Below are 18,978 nucleotides of genomic sequence, written 5' to 3' on the forward strand. Positions count from 1 at the left end.
TTTGGACTGTGGGAGGAAACCGGAAGAAACCCACACAGACACAGGAAAAAGGTAAAGACTCTGCAGTGACCCAAACCGGGAATTGAATCCAAGTCCCTGGCATTGTAAGGCAGTAGTATTAATCACTGTGCCATCCCACGTGGGTAGTAATTGTGCACATACAGATTTTCTGACCTCAGCAACGCAATCAGAGGTGAAATACGGTGAATACTCGATACTAGATGATAAAATACAGTCTGCATGGATGTGCTGAAATTAGTTAAAATTGAAAGAAAATCAACTTTGGTTATTTACCAATGGTGCTATGGTCAGATCAACTGCAACAAAAGCACGTAATCAATGACCTACCTGTCCCCTCAGTCAGAAGCAACAAGACATGGGTCAGCAGTGCTGAAGAACTTAAAAAAATGGAGGAAACAATCATGCTTCATCTCCAAATATCATTTGACAATAATACTGCAATAAAAAAGATATCTGCTCACTGTAGAACTCCAAGTTTCATTGTACTTTTACTGTACCTGAGTAGTGTCTGTATCAGCCACATGATCATACGTGAAAATCTTGGGTTCAGGTTTTGAATTCAGGCAGATAGTATTTGGTGAGGTAACTGCCAAACACAATCCTTGGTCTCCATCTGTGAACAATTCTGTGTTCTTCGCTGGTGGTCGCACTCTTACATAGACCTTGATGGAATCTCCTTCAGCACTGCAGTGACAAAACTTCAGATCACACAACAGTCCTCCAGTTCAACAATTGTCGACAGCACAGCGATCTAACAATCCCTTCAATACTTCAATTAGTTCAGATTTCAGCTTTTACTGATTTAAGAATGAAATGATTTTAAAGATCAAAGCACAGGATATCAATTCAAATAACGCACCATTTATTTGGTGCAAAGTCAAGTCACGGAAGTACAACCACAATAGAACAATTGTCTTTTTTCTAGTTCTAATGCATATTTATAAGAAAATGTTTCTTCTCAGATTCAACTGACAATGCAACACTGACAAAAGCAACTCACAACTTAAAAGATGAATTCAACAGGTGCATGCTACGCAAGCCACTGTGCTTTCTCCCCAGGATATTGCATTGTTTAAATCAAAAATAATGTCTTACCTAGATGACTGGACAGAAGGCAAATCCACACCATCCCCTGAAGAAACACATAACAAATCAACTGTAATTTTGTGACGATTACTCCAAAACAAACCACTTCATCAACAGGGGTTTATAGGACTGGCCCAGGCATCACCAACTACCAAGTTCCACTTTGCTGGTCTGTCCTTTTCTTTAAGTTTTCTGCCCTTATTTAGTGAAACTTCCAAATGCAAATATGTCTTCTCAGAGCTTAGTGGGAGAGGTTTTATATTAAAGTATTTCCCTCTTCTCCTTGCACTTCATATCTATTGATGTTTTCGTTTTATTAATGGGATGAGAAATTTGGTGTTAAATTGGCAACTATTTCCCATTCAAATATGTCCTCCATCTTTCCAAAATGAGCATTCAATACAAAAACAGGACTTCACAAAGGATTTTGGCTGAAGATAAAAAATGTTGATTTAGTTTGAACACGAGAAAAAGAGTGTAGCATTAAGATTTAGACATTTTGAATTGTTAATCGGTTATATTATTTGTAGCAATAGATTAAAACAATAACTCCTGTAAAGTCCATCTTCAGCACTTGTCATCAAGGCAAATGGGTGACATTTAGGTGCTGGAAGAATCACCAGGGTAACCAGACTGCAAAATTGGGGAAAAACTGGACTAGTTTTATAGTCCAATCCTTCCCCAATAAGTCTAGTCCAAAGATATGCAGGTTAGGTAGATTAGCAAGGCTAAATTGACCCCTAATGTCGCAGAATATGAAGGTAGGTGGATTAGCCTTGCAAAACGTGTGAGGTTACAGGGATAGGGCAGGAGAAAGAAGGTCTGAGTAAGATACTCTGTCAGAGAGTTGGTGCAGACTCGATGAAGCCAAATGGCTGCTTCTGCACTATTGAGATTCTACGATTCACTTTGAGCATTTCACCTGGTAACAAAGAATCCAAAGGGAGTTCTTATATAAAAGCAATCAAGATGGTTACAGCAACAGATGGGCAAAATTAGAAGATTATTTAAATAAAATTATATCAAAAGAGTAAAATAAGGAGCCACAGAGCTCCCACAATATGAATCTCAAAACAGGCCAACAGAAGAAAATTACCAGCTAGAAATCAACCCTACATTTTCTGCATGCAAGTCTGTAAAAAAAAAGTAAAACTATTATGTCAAGCACTATTTTACAAAGATGATCAGCATGTGGAATGTAAAAACCCTGAAATCATTTAGGAAACAATTAGATCTGGCAGAGGATAAAATACAAGATCTTTCTGAATTGATGAATGAGATGAGTCACACAGTTAAACTCAACCATAATTATGCAATATTAACTCCAAGTACCTATCCAGTTTCAAAATATTGAAAATTCCACAAGTGCAGCGAGGATTGCCCCAATTAAAAGGTAGTTAATTCATTCACTGGGGATTTTGTTTTAAGTTGCTGCAATAACAAGTTAAATAAACTTCACATAAACATGTCCAAGAAGTTTTTTTAAAAGGAAAACTTCTGGTGGAGAAAATACTAAACAAACATTCTATTACACTCAACATCCACCCAGTTTAGAATAGTCAGGCAGAGATAGGCCATTCATTAAGTCACAAACATCTCTGGGCATGTGTTTTACCAAGTGAGCTAAGCCACAGCAGTTTCATATTATTCAAACACAAAATAAAAACAAGGCTAATGCCTCTCTCCATTATTTATAATGCAAAGCCTGCGAGGTTAAATCTGAAAATCAAACTGTAGCTATCTGAGATACACCTGCCTGCAGTTTTTTATCTAATAGTGCCAGAATGTTCACTGATTGGCACTGGCCCATAAATTGTTGCGGTAAATTAATTTTGTGAAAACCATGCAAATACACCAAATAAGTCAATGCAGTTGAATGATGAGACAAATAGTGAGATGATATTTTTGCAAATCTGATTAATGGAGACAGAGCGCAGCAAAGAGGTAGAGAATCTGGTGAAATTTGATTTATTATTGTCACATGTCTTAACATACAGTGAAAAGTATTTTTTCTTGCGCACTATACAGGCAAAACATAATATTTATAGGGAAGGAAACAAGAGGTTGCAGAATGTAGTGTTACAGTCATAGCTCGGGTGTAGAGAAAGATCAGTGCAAGATAAGTCCATTCAAAAGTCTGACAGCAGCAGGGAAGGAGCTGTTATTGAGTTAGTTGGTATGTGACCTCAGACTTTTGTATCTTTTTCCTGGCAGAAGAAGGTGGAAGAGAGAATGTCCGGGGTGCATGGGGTCCTTAATTATGCTGGTTATTTTGCCGAGACAGTGGGAAATGTAGACAGAATCAATGGATGGGAGGCTAGTTTGCATGATGGATTGGGCTACATTCACAACCTTTTGTAGTTCCTTGCAGCCTTGGGCAGAGCAGGAGCCACACCAAGCTGTGATACAACCAGAAAGAATGCTTTCTATGATGCATCTGTAAAGGCTGGTGAGAGTCATAGCTGATATGCCAAATTTCCTTCGTCTTCTGAGAAAGTAGACGTTAGTGGGCTTTCTTAATCCATTCATTGACTCCATCTACACTTCCTGCTGCCTCTGAAAAACATAACTAAGGACCCCATGCTTCCCAGACATGCTCTCTTCCACCTTCTTCCGTCAGGAAAAAGATACAAAACTCCAATCACATACCAATCAAATCAAGAATAGCTTCTTCCCTGCCGCCATGAGACTTTTGAATAGATCTACCATATGTTAACTTGATCTTTCTCTACATCCTAGCTATGACTGTAGCACTATATTCAGCACCCTCTCCTCCTCCCTTATGTACTCTATGAACAGTATGTCTTGTCTGTATAGTGTGCAAGAAACAATACTTTACTCTGTATCCCAATATAAGCAACAATAATAAATCAAATTAAACACAATGATTTGCCTGGCTCATTCATGTTCCAAAGCCTAATTACTTACGCTATCATTAGCTGGCACGTTCAACAATTTTCCATATCAAAAAAATTAAATCTCAAAAATTAAAATTTAAAGGAAAGGCAAGTCTAATTGATAGCAGATGCTATTAGATGCAAATTATGAGTCAATGCCAGAGTGCATAGACTAGCATTCTCATTTGGGTCAGCACATTGCCGGATATGAGTTTAAGGGAGACATGGAGAGCCAAACACCATGTAAAGCAGCAAAGGACTGTGATTATTGAGCTTTATTTCTATATAGAAATTGCAATGGGGTTCGATTAGTACTGGAATCCCAGAAATAGTGCAAAGAATAACTGCGAAAAGTAATCATAAAACGCGTAAATAAACTGATTACCAAGGTGAAGAAGCACTGATAATGTACTTGTTTTTAAGGGCTGATTTTTCAGCTGTACTATGCGTTGAGGCTGGTTGGTGAATTTTGTTTTTTTTCAAGGAGTCAATGCTTTATTGATCATTTGACTGGTTGAACAGAGTTTGTCTGTGTTTCCTGTACAGGAACAAGGTGATTAATGAAGCAGAGGTCAGAGAGACAGGCAAGGCTGCGTCTCACAGTCTCGATGGCGTTTTACTCCGATATATGTTTTTGTGTGGACCGATTAGTTTTGCAGAGGATGAAGTCCCCTTAAGTTTCAGCGCTTTTCTGGAGTGAGACTGATCTTTCTCTACACCCTAGCTATGACTGTAACACTACATTCTGCACCCTCTCCCTTCCTTCTCAATGAACGGTAAGCTTTATTTGTACAGCATGCAAGAGTCAACACTTTTCACTGCATGCTAATACACGGGACAATAATAAATCAAATGCTCTCAGGGCAACAACAGACGGGAAAAGGTGAAGAGTGGGTGCAAACAGGCGGAGAGAGAAAAAGGTTGATCAAACACTAACCTTTATCCGTTGGAGACATTTGTCCCGTCTTTTTATTTTTTAAAAAAAGCAAAGCAATAAAAACGAGTCGTTTATTTTTTAAAGGGGGATTTTAAAAAAACATCCACTAGTAAATTTCACTCTCTCGCTATAAACATTACTCCAAAATGGCAGCCGCCGGTTTGGTTTAAATTTGGGCGCCAGCTACAGAGGGGTCACGTGGTAACCGGGGGCGGGGGCCAGAAGGCAAGCACGTGACTTCCGTAGACGTTGAGCCGTGTCGCGCAGAACAATGGAGGGCGGGGTGTAGAAAAGGGGCGTGGTCTGTAGAGAAGGGCGCGATTTCATAGGCGGGACGCGGGTGCCATCACTTGAGGGCGGGGTCAGCAGGCAAAGCACGTGATTGAAACTGGGATCGTTGGCCCGTGGTGAAGACGGTGTTCTCCTGTTTCTCTTCCCCCCGGCTATCATTTCCTAATGGCGTTGAGTGGGAATTATTCCGAGCTTTGAGCGCCCTTGGTGGACGTGCGTGTCGGCTTAAATACACGAACCGAAAGCCATGAGTAAACGGAATAATGTCTCGTACGTGAAGCCGGCCGAGCCCGCCTTCCTCAGGAAGTTTAAGCAAGATGTGGGTTACAAGGCCGGACCGACGGTGGAAACGAAGGTCAGTCCGACACCTTCGTTGTTCCCCCGAGCCAGGCCGGGACCCACTGATCTGGGGGCAGTGAGGAGGGGGAGTGGTTGTGGTTGATGCCCTTTAAAACTCCCGTGTTCAAGCAGAAAATGACAAAACAAAAATGAGCCAAGTGCAGTGGGATTGAGTGGAAGCATCTGTGCAGTGGGGCCGAAGGCTGGCTCCTGTGCTGACCCGCTTTGACTGAGAGTCATCCAGACTCGAAATGTTGGCTCTATTCTCTTCCCACGGAGGCTGTCTGATCTGTTGAGATTTTCCGGCATTTTCTGTTTTTGTTTCAGATTCCAACATCTGCAGTAATTTGCTCTTATTCAGTGCTGTATTGTTCAATGGTTGGCGCCTGTACTTAGTTTTTAAAGTTTATTTATTAGTGTCACAAGTAGGCTTACATTAACTCTGCAATGATACTGTAAAAATACTCTAGCCACCACACCCTGGCATCTACTAGGATATGCTGAGGGAAAACTATTCATTAAGGAAGTCTGTGAAAATGCATCTTTACAAGAGAGAGATCCCACAACACTTTTTGGCAGAAAAGTTAGCCGAAGTATTGTGCCCAATACTTTTTCTCAATCAACATAACTAAAAAAAAAATCTGCCCATAATCACATTTCTGTGTGCCAAATGAATTGAAACATATGACTGACATGGTTGATGTAGCAAGCTTGTTCCCTCATGGGAGAATCGAGACAGTTTAGCATAGCCGATCAACCTGCATATCTCTTGGACTGTGGGAGGAAACAGGAGCACCCGGAGGAAACCCATGCAGACTTCACACACGTACTCATCTAAACTGGGAAATGAACCCAGATCTATGGCACTGTGCGGCAACAGTACTAATCACTGTGCTGCCAGGTGTTTCTCACTCAAGTGGTTCTCAAACTATTTTGGTGGAAGAACCCCCTTTCAACAGGATTTGTAATCAGGTTCCCCTGCCCCTACTCTATAATGCAGAAGTGCTGCATGTAGGAATTTTTAAATTATGTTTTTAAGGACATTCACCTGGAGCAGGACCAACCTCCTCTACTTGGGGGCCCATCTCTGCCCAGCCGAGGAATCCTGGCCAGCGAACTGGCGGGAGCTGGAGGCCAAAGTCACCGCCCGTATGGGTTGCTGGACAGGACTGCTCCGAGTGCTGTCCTACAGGACGCAAGTTCTTGTCTTAAACCAGCTGGTCGCCTCCATGCTGTGGTACCGGCTGGTCCCTTTGACTGTTCCCCATGGCTTTGTTGCCAATATCCAGAGAGCCCTCCTGCATTTCTTCTGGGACAACCAACTGGACTGGGTCCCTGCCGCGGTTCTGCATCTCCTGCTTGAGGAGGGCAGTCAAGGTCTGGTGTGCCTCTGCACTCAGATAGCAACCTTCTGCCTCCAGGCCCTGCAGAGATATCTTTACATTGAGCCCCCTCCACGATGGTGCGCCCTGGCGACGTATTTCTTCTGCCTGTAGCACGGCCTCAATTATGACATTCAGCTTCTGCATCTCAATCTGGGGCACGTTTTGACCCCCTTGCAGGAGTTGCCTGTCTTTTACCAGGACCTCCTCACTGTCTGGAACACAGTCACCTTGCAACGCAGCTCTTCCCCCGTCAGGAGTAGTGGCTCTCGTGTGAACAAAACAAAGAACAAAGAACAACCCAGCACGGGAAACAGGCCCTTCGGCCCAACGAGCCCGCGCCGCCGCATCGCCCTACACCTATTCTACCCTGCATGTCTACGAATGGGACCCTACTCAGTCAGATTCAGGGAAGAAATAGTGTCAATTTGGTGGAAACCAATTAGCCTAAGAGCACATCTTTGGGGTGTGGGAGGAAACCGGAGCGCCCGGAGGAAACCCACGCAACCACAGGGAGAATGCGCAAACTCCCACAGACACAGGCCCAAATCCATGTATCTGCACAGCTAGCAGTGCTAGTCACTGAGCTGTTGTGGAGCCCGTCTATCGGTCCAGGATCAAGCACACACACCGACATGAAGTACTAGGCCACTCCTGGACTTCCAAGAGCAGCCCACGCACGACCCGCCGTGTGCATGCCCCTCGCTTGACACGAGGTGGACCTCCACCTGTGGAATAAAGACAAAAAATATTAATCATACAGCCTGCCCTTCCGGTGTCTCCCGAGGTTTAACCCTATTTAATAGCCCCTACCATATCCCTCCATTCTCGTTTCACTCATGTGCCTATCTAACTGCATCTTAAACGAGTCCAACGTTCCTGCCTCCACCACCCTACTCGGTAGCGCATTCCAGACCCCCACAACTCTCTGCGTAAAGAACCTTCCTCTTACCTCCAAATTATACCTCCCCCCCCTCCCCCCCTCACCCTTAAGTGATGACCTCTTGTGTTTGTACCCAGTCTAGGGAGCAGTCTCTCACTATTAACTCTATCTATTCCCTTCAGTATCTTATATACCTCTATCATGTCCCCTCTCAATCTCCTTCTTTCCAAGGAGAATAGCCCCAGTCTCTTCAGTCTCTCCTCATAACCCAGTCCCCCCATGCCAGGCAACATCCTGGTAAACCTCCTCTGCACCCTTTCCAGAGACTCCACGTCCTTCCGGTAATAAGGTGACCAGAACTGGACGCAGTACTCCAAATGCGGTCTAACCAACGTTCTGTATAACTGAAGCATTAGACGGCAGCTTTTATACTCTAAGCCCCTTCCTATAAAGGCTAACATCCCATAAGCCTTCCTAACAACGTTCTCCACTTGTGACGCAACCTTCATGGATTTGTGAACCTGCACTCCCAGGTCTCTCTGTACATCTATACTCCTAATCGGCCTACCTTTTATCACATAGCTCCTCTCTGCATTATTCCTTCCAAAATGCATCACCTCGCATTTGTCAGGATTAAATGCCATCTGCCACCTATCTGCCCACTGCACCAACCTATCTATATCCTGTTGTATCACCTGACAATCCAGTTCTGTACCCGCCAACCCTGCCATCTTGGTGTCATCAGCAAACTTGCTGATCACACCACCTACTCCCTCTTCTAAGTCATTTATGTAGACTATAAAGAGGAGAGGTCCCAGTACCGAGCCCTGCGGCACACCACTGGTCACTGGCCTCCAGCCCGACAAGGTACCCTCCACAACTACCCTCTGTCTCCTATTTCCCAACCAGTTCTCAATCCACCTAGCTACCTGGCCTCGTATCCCCTGCGCCTTAACCTTTTCTACCAGCCTACCGTGAGGGACTTTGTCAAACGCCTTACTGAAATCCATATAGATGACATCAACGGCTCTCCCATCGTCAACCGTTTTTGTCACCTCCTCAAAGAATTCCACCAGATTCGTAAGGCAAGACCTCCCTCTAACAAAGCCATGTTGCGAATCCCTAATCAGATCGCAACGCTCCAAATGCTCATACATCCTACCCCTAAGTATTTTTTCCATTAACTTCCCTACCACCGACGTCAAACTCACCGGCCTATAATTCCCAGGGTTATCCCTACTACCTTTTTTGAACAACGGGACCACATTTGCTACCCTCCAGTCTTCTGGGACCTCACCTGTGTCCAAAGAAGAGACAAAGATGTGCACCAGAGGCCCAGCAATTTCATCTTTCGCCTCCCTAAGCAGCCTGGGATAAATACCATCAGGCCCCGGAGCTTTATCCGTCCTTACGCTACCTAAAAGCCCTAGCACTTCCTCTCTCGTAATAACTATATCCTGCAACTGCACCTCCGCTCCCTCCAAGAGACCGCACGATTCCGAACCCCTCTCCTTCGTGAATACCGATGCAAAGTATTCATTCAGGAGCTCCCCCATTCCCTCCGACTCAATACACAACTCTCCACTCTTGTCCCTAAGAGGACCAATTTTCCCTCTAACTACTCTCTTGCCTCTAATATAGGAATAAAATGCCTTAGGATTATCCTTAATCCTACCGGCCAAAGCCATCTCATGCCCTCTCTTCGCCCTTCTAATTCCCCTTTTTAGCTCCCTCCTACTCTCTCTATATTCCTCCAGCGCACACTCCGTACCCATTTGTTTTAACCTAACATACGCCTCCCTCTTCTTCCTAACCAAGTCTTCAATATCCCCCGTAATCCACGGCTCTCTAATCCTACCTTTCCCATCCTTTCGCTTAACCGGAACAAACCTCCCCTGCAACCATTTCATTTTGTCCCTAAAAGCCTCCCACTTGCCAACCGTGGACTTGCCAGCTAACAGTCCCTCCCAGTCAGTTTGCTGCAGCTCCCTCCTAATCCTGCCATAGCTCGCCTTTCCCCAGTTCAGCACACTCCCGCTTGGACGGCACTCGTCCCTTTCCATTTTTATCCTAAAGTAGACGGACTTGTGGTCACTGTTTGCCACATGTTCGCCTACCTCTACCTCACCCACCTGCCCCGGCTCGTTTCCCAACACTAAATCCAGTATAGCCCCTCCCCTAGTCGGGCAAGTTACATACTGTTCTAGCGACCCTTCCATAACACATTTCACAAATGTGAAAGTGTGAGAGCCATTGCTGAGGAATCCGCTCCTCCAGCTGTGTAACTTCAGGTGGCTGACGAGGGGGAGGCTGCGGACGCCGGGGTGACCAGGATCAGGAACGTGCTGGATGGCGGAGGGGCAGGCTGGATGAGCCCTCGTGAGCTGGCAGAGTGTGTGGGGGTGTCTATCCGGCACACGGCCAAAGCCAACCAAGACCTGAGGACGGTCGTGCTTGGCCCTGAAAGTGCACACGGTCTCAAGGTGGCGCATGTGTGCGGTGGGATCCCGTCCGAGTGATCCCCTGTTCAGATGGAATTCCACATTGGCCTAAAGCCTCAGCCCCCCTCCTCGGGTCAGGTGCCCCACAGTATGAGCTGCCTTGCGGAAATGTCCTCCGTGCCTTTTTCCAGCGCGCGGAGGTGTTTCCTGTACGGGCTGCTGCTGCACATCTTCTACTACAGCATCCTCGCCTATTGCCTGGATACACCTTGGCGGGCCTTGTTGCCTTTGGGCAGCAGAGGTCCCTTTACGGAGGGATCTTCCCCCAATTACATCGGGGATCTGGGGTGCAGCAGTTCCGCATAATCATAGGATTCACTGGCTCACGGACTCCAAAGCTTGCCCCTTCTGTGGCCTTGTGGAGTCTGTGGACCATGTCTATGTTTCGTGTCTTAGGTTGCACTCCCTTTTTGTTTTCCTGAAGATCTTTTTATTAATGTTTTGTTTGCATTTCAGTCCCACACTCCTGATCTACAGACTCCTGGTGCAGAGAGGGGAGGGTCAGGATGGTAACCTCCTCATGACCCTGCTCCTGGGCCTGGCAAAATGCGCCATTTACAGGTCCAGGCAGCAGGCAGTCGAGGGGGCCATCCATCCTGACTGTCTGCCCCTCTACCGCAGCTACGTTTGCGGCCAGGTGTCCCTGGAGAAGGAGCATGCGGTGACCACGGGCGCAGTTGATGCCTTCCATGCCTGTTGGACGTCGCAGGGGCTGGGTTGCGTTATTGATCCTAATAATCACATTTTAATTTGACTTTTTTTTTAAGTTCCTTTGTATTTTTTTGTTCAGGCTGTTCCCCTGCCTTTTGGGGAGCTGCCCCTTTTACTTTGTCCTAATTTGGTTTGAGTTTGTCTATTTGGCTTGACCTTTAAAGAGGCCACTGGTGCTCCAGTTTCCTCCCAGGGTCCGAAAGACGCGCTGGTTAGGTGCATTGCCTGTGCTAAATTCTCCCTCGGTGCACCCGAACAGGTGCTGGAATGTGGCAACTAGGGGATTTTCACAGTAACTTCATTGCAGTGCTAATGTAAGCCCATTTGTGACACTAGTAAATAAACTTTAAACTTAATCAATTAGGAATTACTGAACTGATGAGAATTTCCACTCGTATGCTGTTATACCACTGCAAAGATACTCAGAAAAGCTTAAACTCTGTTCAGAAGGTTGCAACAAGGTTTTTAACCATCTAATAATTACTGCTAAACAACATCATTGGTCCAGAAAGAATAATTTTATATTTTCTGGATGTTACATTGCTCCTTTATCACAGATTCCACATTTAAATTGACTTAAATTTCATCTTCTGCCTAAATCCATTGAATCTCAATGGTTTTTTTCAACCTGATTTTCTGTCTATGAGAGTACCTCCATGGCGTTGGCTGCTTGCCTTGCTTGAGGACCTGCCTGACGATCCCCTTGCCTTGGCACCAGATTCAAACTGGTTTTGGAGATGGAGGACTCCATGCCATGTAGAATGCTATTTTTCTGAGGACAGCTTTCTTTGAGGTCAGCCATTTGCTTCATTGAATGTCAAATCCAAAGATTACAAAGGTATTGCTGCTGGCTAACCATGCTTTCACTGACAAACTTTAAAAGGATGCAAAATGTCACTCGAAAATTTGTAATTTCAAATTTGAATTAATATTTCTTTTGTTTTCAGAGGCAGCAACTTGCACCTGTTGACAGTGACAGTGGGCAGAGTGATCCAGAAGATGAGCAGCCGCAGGTAGTAGTTCTCCGCCAGGGTGACTTGACAGCTGATGAAGCGGCAAAAATCAAAAAGATCACAGAAAGCTCAAAGAAATGTATGTAAATGTGCAGTTCTTGACCCATGAACATTCAGTTAACAGTGAATTTTTCCTTTAGTAGTAGTGTGCAGTGCCCTATTTATACAGCAGTTTGTTAAAAGTAACAAAAGTGCATCTGTTATGAACTGTCTTGAACTGAGTTCAGCTATTGACAGTAGTTTGAAAGGCAGTGTGTTCCTCAGTGGCTTAATGGGTATGTGTGCACTCGGTACATTTTATTGTTTGTGTGAAGTCATACAGCATCATGACTTGAAAATGTGTCGCTGCCTTTTGGTCAGAATCCTGGTACTCCCTCCCTAATAGCACTGTGGGTGTTGTGAGGAAAATAGTTCTTATTTTTGTTTTTGTAAGATCATTGTCATATTGCCATATACTAGGTACCAGCTTATGTGTGAGTATGGATTAAGCAAACTGGAGACAAATGGATTGCAAAGGTCAAAACATCAAAACAGGAGGTCTGAAGGCAAGCGGTTGAAATGGTAATAAACAGGGGCAGCCAGGAATTTACAAAAAGTATAAGATAAAAGGAGTGACTGTTGAATGTGAAAGGAAATGTATACAATGGGGAGATCGTAAATGTATGAGGCAAAATAGTAAGGCTATAACTTTAGTGGCCATAAAGTAATAAAAAAAGTTTTTGATCATTTCTGGGAAGAGGAACTTGTAAAGAACTGTAGAAACAGTAGAGTGGAAGTTCAATGAGGAAAATACATATTTAAAGTAAGCTGTTGTGTGTGGCTGTGCTATTTTGATCGCTATCCTGAAGCTAGACCTGTGAACACCATTTTTGTTGCCACCCTCAGAGGACAGCTGCAGGACATTGTGTAGTAATATTGTTGGAATTTTCTACAAGAATCGTTGCCATCAAAAAAGGGTTTAGCTTTGAGTTTATTTAAGTCAGAATCTTCTAGCAAGTGTTATTGGACGTAGTGTTAACTGTGTAAATCTGTTATTGCGTTTTGTGTTTTTTTTTAACTTTAATATTTAAAATCACAAGGGGTCTAAGGGTTACTTATGTTGACTTCAGATACCACCTCATAATATACAAATTGCCAACCATTGTGGTAGCTTGTTTCAAGCTTCCCTTTGGGATTTGGGCAGCCTGGCACTTACCATCTGTCATGCCATAACGTTATATCTAAACACGTGAACTGCTGTGATTCAAGAAGGTGCCAATTCATCAAGGGCAATAAATGCTTGTCTTGCCAGTGATGCAAACACTTCATGAGTGAATAAATTGTGGTGGTGGTGGTGGCGAAGACGATAGCCAACATGAGATGCAGTAAAGCGTCATTTGATTTGTACAGTAATAATTTTTGGTACCAAGTTCCTATAATCTCATAATGATAATACTGGGATCGGGCGGTTTAACTCCTATTTCCTCCTTTTGAATAATCCTCTGAATCTACTGACGAGAGTTGTCGCTTATTGACCCCCACTCAGTCTTCTGTCTCTTGGATGATCTTTTTTGTTGTTACATGGGTTGACCATCGAGGAAATCCAAGACACTTTTAATTGAAAAGCAGTGGGTAATGAGGCGGAGGAAGAAAGGTCGCCGGAAATATTTGTGTGCGCTCTCAGAGCAATATTTTGATTTTTTTTAAAATTTGATTTATTATCACATGTATCAGCACACAGTGTTTCTTGTGTGCTATACAGACAAAGCACAGTATGCATAGAGAAGGAAAGGAGAGAGTGCAGAATGTAGAGTTACAGTCATAGCTAGGGTGTAGAGAAAGATCAACTTAGTGCGAGGTAGGTCCATTCAAAAGTCTGATGGCAGCAGGGAAGAAGCTATTTCTGAGTCAGTTGGTATGTGACCTCAGACTTTTATTTCTTTTCTCTGACAGAAGAGGAGGATCAGTAACTGGAGCTTTTTTTTTCTTGCCGTGGAATGAATTCTTTTAATTATTCATAATTTATTGTATTTTGTGTTTCAGCTGAGGAGCCAGAACCTGAGGATGGAAAGATTGTATTTAGGAAACCAGCAAAGCGTTCGTCAGATGACAACTTTGCAGGTCTGACTGCCACTTCGAGCAAAAAGAAGAAAGAAGAGCGGACAGAGCCCAAAACCTCAGAGAACAAACCGAAGCAAGTGAAAAACAGCAGCTTGCTGTCTTTCGAGGATGATGAAGATGATGATTAGAGAGCAGTAGGCACGCTACCTACATTCAATTCTCCTTAATGATATCAACATCCCGCTTTTGGATGAATGCGATTTAACAGTCCTGTACAATCCTCGATAGATTTTGTGACATGGTGATACAGCTAGGGTTGGTATGTTATTGCCATGTAACCATACCAGCACACCCAGTCTTCAGTGTTGTTTCTTCCCTCTATCATGGTCAAGATCTCAGTTAAGTTAATATAAGTGTATTGAAAAGAAGATGAGAAGGCTCAGAAAGGAAAATAATTTCCCTGTCATTGAAATCAATGGGCCGAGTCCCTGGAGAGTGGATTTTTACAAGAGTAAGTGTAGCGTGAAATCAGGATGGTGAGAAGTTAAAGTAAAATATATGAGAAATAAAAGTAGTCTTAGAAAGTAACAAAAATATTGGTTAGCTGCCAGCATTTGATTTTGTGAATGTGTTTGGCAAGTGATGCCCTGCCAGATATCTACCTTAAAATTCTATCGCATAATAACGCACAATTGTACGTGTGGAAGAAAATTCTGGATTGGATAAATGAAATGTTACGTCTATTTCTTGCTCCACAGATGATGCCCGAGTATTTTCAGTTTCTGATTCAGATTTTTACACTTTATAGTAGTGCTGTATTGACTGTTTCAAGGCCCTTTTGGCCAACTTCCACCCTTTATAAATTTAAGATCATCTAACTCTGCTATCTGTGTCCTAACTCCCATTCATCCTTCACTCCCCCTGCTCCTGTCAGCCTACATTGGCTCCTGTTTCAATGGCACCTTGATTTTAAAATTCTAATTTTCAAGTCCGTTCAAAGGCTTTGTCTGGTATTTCTTCTATTTGTTTGTGGGATGTGGGCATCGCAGGCTGGGCCAGCATTTATTGCCCATCCCCCAATTGCAATATCTGAGGGCATTTGAGAGTCAACCACATTGCTGTGGATTTGGAATCAGATCTAGGCCAGATCAGATAAGGTCAGCAGATGCCTTCCCTAAAGGACATTAGTGAACTGGATAGGTTTTTATAACAGTCGACAGTGGTTTCATGGTTATCATTGGACTTCTGTAATTCCAGGTTTTTATTAAATTCAAATTCCACCACCTGCCACAGTGGGCTTCAAACCCAGAGCATTACCCTGTCTGGGATCACCCTGGATTGCTAGTCCAATGAGAGTACCTCAAGCCGCCACTATTATTCCTGCCTAAACCCCTCGCTACCTTTCCTTCCCCGTATTTTTTAAAATGTATTCATGTGAGGAATGTGGGCTTTACTAGCTAGGCCAACATTTAACACCCATCCCTAATTACCCTTGAGAAGGTGGTAGTGAGCTACCTTTTTTTTTGAACCACTGAAGTCCATATGACATAGATACACTCACAATGCTGTTGGGAACATTTAGGACAAATGTTGGGACATCTTATTGCTTTAAAGGCACTATATAAATGCAGGTTGTTGTTGCTGCCAACAATTGAATAAAAAGAAACTTCAACAACGTCCCCTAATTTAAACGACATTTTAAGCATTTTTTTTCTCACCATTGGATAATTTGTAAAACAACATTGTACCTCTTCTTTCAGTAATGCAGTTGGTATTTTCTAAGCGTGAATTGCATACCTAGCTTACCAGTTCAGTTTATGGTAGAGCATTTCAGCATAGGTTCTTCAGTGTCATCGTTTTCATAGAATCCAGCAGTGCAGAAAGAGGCCATTGAGCCCTTTGAATCTGCACTGACCACAATTCCACCCAGGCCCTATTCCTTAACCCCACATATTTACCCTGCTAATCCCCTGATACTCACATCAATTTAGCATGGCCAATCAACCAAACCCGCGCATCTTAGGAGTGTGGCAGGAAACCGGTGCACCCAAAGGAAACTCCCACAGACATGGGGAGAACGTGCAAACTCCACACAATGACCTGAGGTCAGAATTGGACCCAGGTCCCTGGCGCTGTGAGGCAGCAGTTCTAACCACTGTGCCACTCACAGCCTGTTTTCTTTAGCAGCCTAATTTTGAGGGCATCTTCTTGTAATTGCTGTACTAAATAACCCAACTCTTTAATAGTTTCTTTTTTAAATGAGAAGGTGTGCACATGTACTTTTTAACTTCCTGGCTACATTACAGAAAGTCAACCAGGTAGCTTTAAATTACAACAGTGGCCTGCTCCCTCAACTTCTGTTACTATGCTTGATTTTACACATGGCAGCAGTCAGACTGGCTCAGAACAGTATGTAAAAACGTCCTGATTCGCAGAAAACCAAAGAAACAGGGCAATGAAGTGCTGCAAAAGCAATTGCTGAGAAGGCTGGAAATAAAAAGTCACTTCAAATAGAAATGGGTACTTGAGGGAAATCAACTTGCAGTGTTGTAGGAATGGAATGGGACTGACTAGACCACAGGGAGACAGCATGAACTCCAATGGGCCAAATGGCAGCCACCTATGCCAAAGTGACTGAAATGCTCATCAGATCAGGTGGCGTCAGTGGAAAGAGACAGAGTTAACGTTTCAATAGAAATGGAGTAAAGAAGGGCAGCTCAGAGTTCCAGCATTTAATTCTCTGTGCTGTGGTCAGGCAGGCTCATTACCTTGGTTAGGCAGCTAATGAACTCTTGGTTGGTTTAAAACAAATGAAATATTTGTGTGACAATGGATTTTTTGAAAAAGGAAGAATCTGTATATTGGTGGGTGATTTAATGACCCAACCAAAATTCTGAATCACTGCAACGTTAGCCAGAATATTAAGCATTGAGTTATCCACGGAAGGATTGGCTTATTGAAAAAGTGAGCGTTTCATTGATATGTGTCTGTCACTGTGCCAGTTTTCTCCTGGACTTTTTTGCTGGCATCTCTTGCCCTCCCAATGCTCCATCCAAGTGTTCATTTTATGTGTGAGCCTTGGCTGTGAATGCTGGAAGGATAATAAGTCATGGGAACAGTGTCACAACTGAGCCCAGCTTTTGTCCTTGCCAGTGTCCGTGCGAACTTGCTTCCCTACAGAGGCCACTGAAAGATGATTTACACCTGGGTTTCTGAGCTTTTTTTTTTACTTCTCAAAGGTTTGCATAGTAAGTAATTGGGAGTTGTGAGGGGCAGAGGTCACTGATATTAAACCAGTGTGCATTTAAGTACGTTTTGCTCCAAGAATCCTGAGAATTCCTATTCATTAAATGATTACCAGAAGTAAGTAAATGCATGTGTATGTCTTGTGGGTAAGAGATGAGCACAATACCATTGGCTTGCATAATTAATAACTGAGATTTTTATGAGCATCTTTAAGAAGATGGAGCATGTGGGAATGTGTGTAATAGGCTTCTTTTTGGAAGCCCAGCGATGTGTTTGTACAGTGATGTGACTACATCCTTGGTTTTATCCTTCTTGACTTCTTTTTGTGTGTATTTTGTACAGCAGTACCTGTATGTTGATGCAGTGTTGACTAATTTTTTTTCAAGCAACCAATGTATTTTACATCTTCGGAGGACAAATTGTATGAATTGTACTGTGGCTTTCATTAATAAAATACAACATCTATCATTTCAGCATGGTAATTGTTCACTAATTAAAAGATGCACGTTTCTAGTGGAATGCAGTTTCCTATTCATAATTTAATGCACAAGTTATTTCCTAATCTCCGGCATCTTAGGCAGAGGAAGCAGCAAGCAGAGGCAAGTTGATTCTCCAAGTTGTCGTGTGAGTGTACCTTTCAGAAAGGATTTTTTTAAATCATGCAGCGTACAGGGGGGTGGAGCTAAGTTGTGGCAGTCAGGTGATGGGGCTTTTTTACTTTAGGGTTTCAGTTTCATTTTGGGAAGCAATTTAGTAGCAAGCTAAGAAGCAGTCTCTCCCTTGTCCCTGTCCTTCTCTATTGTCGCATGTATTAACATGTAGTGAAAAGTATTGTTTCTTGTGCACTACACAGACAAAACATACTGTTCATAGAGAAGGAAAGGAGAGAGTGCAAAATGTAGTGTTACAGTTGTAGCTAGGATGAGGAGAAAGATCAACTTAATGCAAGCCAAGTCCATTCAAAGATCTGACGGCAGCTGTTCTTGAGTCAGTTGGTACGTGACCTCAGACTTCTGTATCTTTTTCCCAACGGAAGAAGGTGCAAGAGAGAATGCCTGGGGTGCATTGGGGGGGTTCCTTGATTATGCTGGCAGCTTTGCCGAGGCAGCGGGCAGTGTAGATAGAGTCAATGGATGGGATGCTGTGTTTTGGGAAACGAGTCAACTTCAACCTGTTTTGAGTTTCTTCATAAGGTATTTTCTGCATGGAACCCAGGAGGCTGGATTCCTGTAACAAATGGGCAATAACCTATGCTGTATTGTGTGTATTTGAAGGGTTATGTTTATTGGATGTTGGCTTTGGTTGGAACACATATTCTTTTAAGAGTTTTGTGGTTGTTGTGTTTCTTGTTTGTAATTGTTAAAAGTTCTTGCTAAGTGTGTTGCTGTACATGTCAACAATATTCTTAATTAAACTTTGTTTTTGATAAAAGCTCTTCGTGGGTCAGTTGGGTTGCACCTGAAGTGAAACTTGTCATGCTCATCCTAGCCAAATTCAAAGTAAAATGTTACAGGTCAGGCAAGCTTCAGAGATCACCTTGAAGTATCCAACCTGACTTGTAACAAAATGAGGAAAGGGTTTAAACAAATTAACATCTATAATGTAATTAAATATTCCAAAGTACCCCATAG

At 43.3% G+C, this 18,978-nt stretch overlaps 2 protein-coding genes across 2 annotated transcripts in view; one reads left to right on the forward strand and one right to left on the reverse strand.

Annotated features, from left to right (window-relative positions):
- Window positions 1–4,960, reverse strand: part of kif15 (kinesin family member 15) — a 62,747-nt gene extending 57,787 nt beyond the window's left edge. Inside the window, exons 1-3 of the mRNA XM_080203763.1 lie at window positions 4,942–4,960; window positions 1,117–1,153; window positions 519–705 (exon numbers count right to left, since the gene is read on the reverse strand). Coding sequence (XP_080059889.1) covers window positions 519–705; window positions 1,117–1,153; window positions 4,942–4,960 — 243 coding nt within the window. The remainder of the gene's footprint in view (window positions 1–518; window positions 706–1,116; window positions 1,154–4,941) is intronic.
- Window positions 4,961–5,316: 356 nt separating this feature from the next.
- kiaa1143 (KIAA1143 ortholog) lies at window positions 5,317–18,778 on the forward strand. Its single transcript, XM_080201892.1, has 3 exons — window positions 5,317–5,587; window positions 11,996–12,140; window positions 14,084–18,778. The coding sequence occupies exons 1-3, from the start codon at window positions 5,480–5,482 to the stop codon at window positions 14,287–14,289; spliced, it is 459 nt and encodes a 152-aa protein (XP_080058018.1). The 5' UTR covers window positions 5,317–5,479; the 3' UTR covers window positions 14,290–18,778.
- Window positions 18,779–18,978: the final 200 nt, after the last annotated feature.

Source organism: Carcharhinus amblyrhynchos, chromosome 2 (genome assembly GCF_965287045.1).
Source record: "Carcharhinus amblyrhynchos chromosome 2, sCarAmb.v2.hapA, whole genome shotgun sequence".
Lineage (NCBI taxonomy): Eukaryota > Metazoa > Chordata > Chondrichthyes > Carcharhiniformes > Carcharhinidae > Carcharhinus > Carcharhinus amblyrhynchos.